General features: G+C 34.0%; 1 protein-coding gene across 1 annotated transcript in view; it reads right to left on the reverse strand.

The window, feature by feature from the left end:
- Nucleotides 1–1,616: 1,616 nt before the first annotated feature.
- Nucleotides 1,617–9,041, reverse strand: part of LOC106125831 (protein turtle homolog A-like) — a 40,956-nt gene continuing 33,531 nt past the window's right edge. Inside the window, exons 13-22 of the mRNA XM_013323224.1 lie at nt 8,767–8,861; nt 8,422–8,515; nt 7,831–7,944; nt 7,185–7,297; nt 6,694–6,877; nt 5,951–6,076; nt 4,608–4,697; nt 4,138–4,433; nt 2,936–3,131; nt 1,617–2,324 (exon numbers count right to left, since the gene is read on the reverse strand). Of these exons, the coding sequence (XP_013178678.1) occupies nt 2,230–2,324; nt 2,936–3,131; nt 4,138–4,433; nt 4,608–4,697; nt 5,951–6,076; nt 6,694–6,877; nt 7,185–7,297; nt 7,831–7,944; nt 8,422–8,515; nt 8,767–8,861 (1,403 nt within the window). The 3' untranslated portion in view covers nt 1,617–2,229. The remainder of the gene's footprint in view (nt 2,325–2,935; nt 3,132–4,137; nt 4,434–4,607; nt 4,698–5,950; nt 6,077–6,693; nt 6,878–7,184; nt 7,298–7,830; nt 7,945–8,421; nt 8,516–8,766; nt 8,862–9,041) is intronic.

Here is a 9,041-nt window from a genome sequence, read left to right on the forward strand (position 1 = left end):
TTTGCATTTATTCGTATTTATTATTAATAAATTGTTATATAAAATAATTAGTAATAAATAATTTTATATAATATACTTTAAATAATTTTACCCGCCGCGGACGGGTCGACGCAGCGTAGGTAGGCTTTCCGCACGATGGACTAATGACCTGGTCAAGGTTGCGGGAGTGCACTGGATGCGGGCGGCACAGGACCGGGCATTGTGGCAATCGATGGGGGAGGCCTACGTCCAGCAGTGGACAAATTTAGGCTGAGTATGATGATGAGGATGAAATAATTTTATACAATAATTTATTGGCAGTAATTTATTATTATTAAAAGTTACTCTTTATAATTGGTGTAAATCAAACAAATCTTACAGTGGTGGAGCCCGCTTTAAAATCTTCGCACGAATTGGCCTCGCCCGGTGAAATACCACGACCACACAGAAGACATGCGTCAAGTGGAAGCAATTCCAAGTACAGTCTGAAGAGTGTGCTTCCCGGAGGCCTAATTTAGTCCTTTTTCCCTTCCCCCTTTTTTTCTTATACGGAAATGATGGGAAGTGGAAGTGGACTTTCCGGATGAGAGGATGCATGGAAAGGGAAAATGTTTACTTTCTGTGCATCCTCTCCTCCGTCGATTAAAGGTAGGCAACGCATATGCAATTGCGTATGTCTATGGGCAACGGTCACTTCGCTATTTCAGCGATTTCAGGTGGCCGCTCGCTATTTGCCACTTTATGATGTTAAAAAAAATCAAACACGTTTAATTATTTATAAACAAATTTTTATTTAATATTTTCGATAATTTTACACATTTGAAAATTTATTTATATAGATTTAATCACAAATAACTTTTACGACGACCTTTATTCTACAATATATACAGTTTCAATTTGTACAGTCGCGAGCAAAAATACCTGAAACTTTAATCAAACTTTTTACATATAATAACTCTGTACCTAATTTAGGTTAATTATATTTTTTTTATTTTAATCAACAAACTCAAAAGAATTCTGAATTAAAAAAATGTTTAAGCGAAAAAAAAATGTAAAGGGTGTTTTGTATGCGTACATTGACACTAAGGAGGGCCCTTAGACATAACTTTTAAAAGACTATGCGTTCGACAGTCTTATATCAAATATATTATAAATAATTTGTAAATATTTTGCTTATAATTTTCATTGCAGATATATTCATAAGAAAAGATATTGCTATTTCAATTTTTCTAATTGGAATGAAAGAGAGAACAATAAAAAGTTAAGTCAAAGTGTTATAAACCTGGTGCGCGACCTCACATGAGTGCGATAAAGACGGGAAGATGAAACCAGACACGACAATTATTTTCACCAGTGGAACATCCTATTAAATGAGAGATTTACAAAAAAATATCTTAAAGACCACATCTTGATGTTTATAAATATATTTTTTCTAATCAATCGTAACAAAAGGTTAATTAGTCCGCATATGTTTATTATTTCTTGAAATACAATAAACTTTTAATAATACAAACATCAAAATAAAATTTATTACAAAAGAAATTTCTTTTCTCTCATTAATTAATCAATTGGTAACAATTTTTTTATATATAATTAACTAATCAATAATATCTATTTACAAATAGTAATTAAAAAACCACCATTAAGAAACAAAAAAATATTTTGACACATTACACATTTGAATATGGCCGACAAAAGTTTAACTTGTCTACAGCTGAAAGACGTACATAAAACTATACTCATCTCTTTTATTTACTTGTAAAAAACAGAGATAGCTATATTTTCGTACAGTCATTTCAGTAGTAGAAACTCATAGCTAGAATGATTAATACAATCACTGGAATAAAAAAAAATCATTAAAAAATTCCCCCTGTCTTAAATAAAGATTGACTTGATTTTAATGAGTTTTATTTGTTGAATTTATTTATTAAAGATTTTTAATAATATAAGATAAATTGTGAATTAAATTTATATTATGTTTAATTTTGTAACTGACTGTACTTTAGATAATTTCCCACTGTCAAAACACTTATAGAAAAACATCAATATCTTCATGTTGTTTTATTTTTATAAGAAAAAAAATGCGAAATTTTGCAAATTTTTTGCACGTTTTTTAACAGTGGAAATCCAATAAACACCCTGTATATTCTCCAATATTTTATAGTAACATATATTTTACTCGCGAATGTACTTAAATAATTCAGCACTTATTTAAATTTAGTACATTGCGTACCAAAAATGTTTAAGTATTTATTCTGTTAACTCTGTCGACCCCAAACTCGTATCCATTTGTTTATTTGCGCTTGTTATTCCCTCCTTTGCTAGTCTTTGTTTCGGTGACATCGCTAGAAAAAAACGTGAGGAATTTTCGTAAAAAAAAATAATACATTTTTTTTGTTTAAAATAATAAAAATATTTGACACATTTTCATCCTAAGCTCATGTTAACATAATTTAAGACCAAAAAACCCAATTGACATCATATGATACTTAGGGAAAGAATCGAATAATACTTCACTAGTCTAAATCGATTCAGCGGTGACTATGGAATTGATATTTTTTCCAAAAAAAAACGACCGTCGTAAATTATTAAATGCTTTTAGACACTGGTTAGAATCCTTTGACGCGAATGACGTGCTTTCATTACAAAGTCCAGTGTCAGAATGATTAGTGAGGGGACATAAACGTCGACATTTTAACTAGTCGTAAGGCTAGTGTTGCTCCAGTACACCGGTAATGTCGGATTTTTCTTCTTAACAATACCTACTTACAAAGTCAGGTAAACCAGAAAGAACTAAAACTGTGAAAACCAAGTGCCTAAAAGTAAAAATATTGAGTTTTTTTTTCAAACATCTTGTCGGTCAAGGTCATTCTCTCCCCCCGCGTCCCTGCATGTCTGTCTGTACCCGACACCAGTATATCCTAAGAAAAAATGTAAAAATATTGAAAATACTTACGATTATTCCGTAGGTAATCAGGTTGAGGCGTGTAATACGCGGTGTTATTCTCTGCGCTGACACGAACAGGACAGAGACGGAGGTCGTACCTCTCGTAGTCCTGTAACTGAGACGCGCTCGTCTTGCGCAATGTATCGCTGTATACTAAAGGAGGAGGTAGATATTCTTCTGGTGGTCTTAATTGTTCCAAAGGTAACTATAAAAAAATAAAAAAAACGACTGTATTTTTATGACATTTTTTATAATTAGCACCCGGCTGCGTCTGTGAATTAAAAACTTAACATCTTGTGATCTTCAAGACTAGATTTTACATCTAAGCCAAATTGTCTAAATAGTCAATCGAAGCAAAATCTGCGGAAAATATTATCTTTCAGGCAATAGATAAAATCAATAGACAACTTCGCATTTAGAAAAAAGATGGCTTTTGATAAGTCTCAGTTAAAAGGTAAAGAGGAATTTTATACATTGTTATTATTACTAATAACAGTATAAAAATACAAAGGGCGTTTCTGAGACCAAAATCCCCATTTAAAACATATTGTTGTCGCCGTTTTAAATAATGACAGAGATGACGATATGTTTTATACAGAGATTTTCACCTCAGAAACCAACTATTAGTCTGTTAATTTACACTAATAAAGCGGAAGAGTTTGTTTAAACGCGCTAATCTCAGGAACTACTGGTCCGAATTATTTTTTTATTGGATAGTCCATTTATAGAGCAAGGCTTTAGGCTATATAACATTACGCTGCGATTTATAGTTCATTTTTAATTCTGCGCAGACGGAGTCGCGGGCGACTGCTAGTAACATAAATATTAACTTTTTTTACATCATAAGGTGGCAAACGAGCGTGTGTTCACCTGAAATCGCTGAAATAGCGAAGTGACCGTTGCCTACAGACATACGCATATGCGTTGCCTACAGAAGGAAAATATTTTCCGTTCCCATGCATACTCTCATCCGGAAAGTCCACTTCCACTTCCCATCCTTTCCTTATAAGGAAAAGGGCGGGAAGGGAAAGAGGACTAAATTCGACCTCCGGGACACACACTCATCAGACTGTAGTTGGAATAGCTTCCACTTGAGTCGTGTCTTCTGTGTGGTCGTGGTATTTCACCGGGCGAGTGGGGACAATTCGTGCGAAGGTGTTAAAGCAGCCTCTACCACTGTTAAACTAAACATTAGTACAAAAAAAACTTACCAAATCGCTAGTGTCCAAGGGTAACGCATTTTTATATCTCAACCAATCCTCGTAGACATTGTCACAAGGCTGCCAGCAAACATTCCCGCCAACGTTTGCCATTGGTGTCACATGTTGGTATGTTTGTGGCATTCGATACTTCATATCATATTGGCTGCTGTTTGCCAATGTATGGAAACTGCCGAATGTTGGCTCCAATTTGTCCAAGCTGGCTTTTGACATCAAAGGTCTATTGGAATTTATCGAACAGTTGTCACTGATTTTAGATTTTATTGGTATTATATCTGGATTTTTATCTGTAAAAGAAGTTAATTATTAAAAAAAATAACTTGGATTGGATAAAAAAAAAATATTTTTTTGCAATTTTTTTGTTATTTAAAATGCTAAATAAGCTAAATAAAAAAAATCAGCTCGCTTCAATTTCTTTACGAATAAAAAAAACCGTAAAAAAATGTTTGTTTTCTACGTACCTACGCTATCATTACTTTCAGTCTTTTTCATACCGGACAACAGCACGTCTGAGGTCTCGTCTTGAGGTCTCTTGGCTTTTTCATTATTTTCTAAAAGAAAAGGCACAAATGAAACAGACGTCTGTAATTAGGACAAGAGCAGCCGCTGAATGAAACTTACACTTGCCTTCATAAGCCAACTATTTCTCACAAATTCTGATAAAAATTCCTATTCATAATATTTTTTTTGGATTATTAATTAAAACTGCATATAAAATATGCAAAATAAGCATTTCTTTCTTTAAATCTCGGAATCTTACTAATATTATAAATGCGAATGGAAGGTATCACCAGAACAGCTGCATTTATCTCGGTAAAATTAAGCATAGATGTAAAACATAGTCTGGAAGAACACATAGGATACTAATTAAGTGTTTTTTTTTATTCCGGGCGGACAGAGTCGCTGGCGACGGCTTATATGTGATAAAAAAAAATTCGAAAAAATTCTAAAACAATGCATTATTATACTCTAAGAGCCAAAAATTCAAAACGATATCGTGATTTTATTATTTAATATTAATTAATATAAAAAACTTGTTAACTAAAACCTGTCAAATATGCGTCTTAGTGTATATCACAATTATTTAAGATATAAAATTTATAAATTCTGATCTGTGACATTTAATGTAAGACATAACCTAAAAATGTGTGCCGTAAACATATGACATGAGTTACGACGCCATATTTAATCTTCGCCGGCAGTAAATTACAGATACGACTCAACTGCACTAGAGAAGCGATCATTTTTATTTTTCGATGACATTTCATATTCTAACCTCAAAAATACCTATAGAGAAAGTTTAGTTTAAACAAATACACAATTTTTCTATTTAGACTAAAATTTGTATTTTTTTTTTCATAATTGACAATATTTTTTTAATTAATTATAAAATTATAATGTAACTAGCTTTTCCCGTGACTCTGTTCGCACGCATAAAACTTAGTGAATATGCGTTCTTTCAGACTATGTCCTACATCTATTTTAACTTTGAAAACCGTTTAACCGTTTTAGAGATATGTAATAACAAACATCCATCCAAGCATTCGGAATTTCTATTTACTAACTGGCGCCCGCGACTCCGTCCAGGCGGAATTAAAAAATGTTAAGAATCCTATGTTCCAGACTATGTTCTACATGTATGCCAAATTTTATTAAGATCCGTTGAGCCGTTCTGGTGATATCTTCAAACATCCATCCATCCATCTAAAATTTCACATTTATAATATTAGTAACTAAGATTTATAGATAATTAGACTATGTATCTATGCAGGTGTTTCGTCAGTGGAACCTTACGCTTACATACCTCTATTGTTGAAGTATTTGCAGTAGCACATGGTGGCTGAGACAGCGGCCAACACCGCGAACAGGCCAACACCGACCAACACTGTCACCAACAGAGTGGTCAGCTCCACCCGCACTGGTACTGCCGCTGTTGCAATATTTTTTTATATCATAAAATGCCAAATGAACGTTCGGCTACTTGAATTCGCCGAAATAGCGAAACGACAGCTGCCAAAGGCACACGTAATTGCAAATGCGTATACCTTTCATCGACGGAGGAGACGCACAGAAAGGATATTCGCCCTTACTATATTCCTTTCTTCTGTCAAATCAACTTCCCCTTCCCATCCTCTTCTTATAAGGAATCTCAAAGGTTCTAATTTTTCTCCTCTTCCCCTGCCCACCCTTTTATTGTAAGGAAATCATAGGAAGGGGAAGTGGATTTGGCAGAGATTGGCCGCGTAGTAAGGGAATAATATAATTATTTTTTGTGCATCCTCTCTTCCGTCGATTACAGCTTGGCGACATAGTCTTCGCTATTTAGGCGAATCTAGGTGGCGAATCGCTGTTTTTTCAAAGACAATGACAGGGATGACGATATGTTTACATTTTTGTGAAATAAATTTATTCTTATTCTTATTCTTATTCTTATTTAGGTCTCAGAAATCAACGATATGTTTATTAGTATGGCAAAATTTCTAGTCAGATTACAAACTGGCAATGTTTACAATCAAACTGTGACATAACAAAAAAAATGGTAAATACCTGTCCTCCTCTCAGGGTATTTGATGAGGCTACAAGTGAGAATGAAGGCATCGCTGGAACCTTTAGCATTACTCGCTCGTATGGACAGAGTGAGAGCTGCGCGAGAGTACAACTCTGTCACTTCGAATGTAGGAGACTCATTCGTTAGGTTACGTAACAAAGATCCGGATTCTGTGTCGTATATCTAAAGGGAGATTATTCATATTTAAGGATAAATTACTGTCGAATTTGGATAAGCGAGAAATCTCTGTAAGCGAGAATATTATTCCATTATCTTTGTTTCTCGCTTATTCAGTTTTCACTGTATTTCACTTACTTATAATATGCATAAAACATAAAATTACGATATTAACAATTTATTTTTAAGTCAAAAGTCACACTACGTTATTTTTGCAAAGAAAAACAACTCAAAGTTAAATATAGATTTCACAAATATCAAGATTAATTAAATTGAAGTTATGTCAAAGTTTAAAGTAAAATAATAAACTGACCTCTAAAACGAATATCTGTTTGACCCCACCATCATACCCTGGTGTGCAGTTCACTGACAACGAGTCGTAAGTCACATTTGTCACTTCGCAATTCTTCACGCTCGATGGCTTTTCTATAAATCACTTATTTTGTACACTAACAGTAACATTTGTAATAAATACTAATTAAGAGGAACTGTGGTACCATTATTGATACGTTACTGTACGTTTGTTAACTTCGTCAGTTCTTAATCAGTCTGTGTACGTTGAAATTTCATATTGTGATAGAAGTTGCACCATTTTTTTTAAATATTGTTGCATTTGGATGTTATAAGTTTAACGTGTCTATGTGTCTGTGGCATAGTAGCTCCAAAATGGATCAATTTGATTGTTTTTTTTTTGTATAAAAGATGAATTATTCAGGAGTGTTCTTAGCTATGTTTGTTGCAAATCTGTTCAAGATGGCCGCCGTCACAAAATGTCGAAATACATTATTTTTAATATCCCTCAAATCAAATGAAAGGTCTTGAATAGAACCTTTTTTGTGGCGTGTTTTTTTAATATAGTAGGTTATTCTTTTACATTTAAATAAACTTATACTATTATAAACACAATCGATCGGTGACTGTGACAGAATTATAATAAAAATAGAAAAAAATGTACTCACCAGCAGGTAAAATTTGAAATAGACATGGTTCAATTTGCGAGCCAATAGAGTTCTGTCCAGCGCACTGGACCCAGCCGTAGTCTTCCGAACTGTTGATAACGTACTGGAATGTACCTGTTGAATACATTTATATTTTAACACATCGTATATTCCAGGTAATCCCCGGTACTACTGGACCGATTTTGACGAGATTTGAACTGGAAGGTAGCAGATGTATGCAGGAATGTTTAGGGCTACTTTTTTTTAATCTGCGCTACTCAAGTCACGGGCGATCGCTATATTATTATTATAATCGCATTTATGGATGGATGGATGTTTGTTAAAAAATATCTCGAGAACAGCTGCATGGATCTCGCTGTAATCTTACTAGTATTATAAATGCGAATGTTTGGATGGATGTTTATTTGAAGGTATCTCCAGTTCAGCTGCATGGATCTCGCTGAAATTTTTCATAGATGTAGAACATAGTCTGGAAAAACACATAGACTACTTATTATGTTTTTTTTAATACCACGCGGACGAAGTCTCAGGCGACACTTAATACAAAACAAGGGAAAAAGGCAGAGATTTTAAAATGGTTTTATTACTTACCTAGTTCATCATAAGGTGAATGCATCGCTGAAGTCTTCAACTCCTTCTTGCTGTGAGTTGAACTGTTAAACCACCATCTATATGTCATCGGTTTCTGTAAAAGGTTACAAATGTTAAACTACAAAATAAACATGACATTCATGTCTATTATGAATATATACGATAACCATTTTCGTAACTTCATCGAGAAAAATCAAAATTTATATAAGTTTATGCTGTACAAATGTAATTCAAATTTTATCATGTGATGATCAATGATTTAACATATACTATCTCACAAGTTTTCTTGATACACCCGCTGTAACTATAACATACAACATATAATTGGGTATACCGATTACTTACCTTAGGATTAGCGTCAAGTTCGCATCGTATAGCAACCACCTCGCCTCGAGCAGCGCGCACCACACCCGCCTCACGAGACTTACACGTCGGCACAACTGTTAAATATATACTTTTACAGACCCACTATCTGATTCAACACCCCCAAAGTGTATTCTGACCCCAAAAGTGTATACTGACCCCTAAAGTGTATACTGACACCCAAAGTGTATACTGACACCCAAAGTGTATACTGACCCCCAAAGTGTATACTGACCCCCAAAGTGTATACTGACCCC

Source organism: Papilio xuthus, unplaced genomic scaffold (assembly GCF_000836235.2).
Source record: "Papilio xuthus unplaced genomic scaffold, Pxut_1.1 DF825783.1, whole genome shotgun sequence".
In the NCBI taxonomy this organism is placed as follows: Eukaryota; Metazoa; Arthropoda; class Insecta; order Lepidoptera; family Papilionidae; genus Papilio; species Papilio xuthus.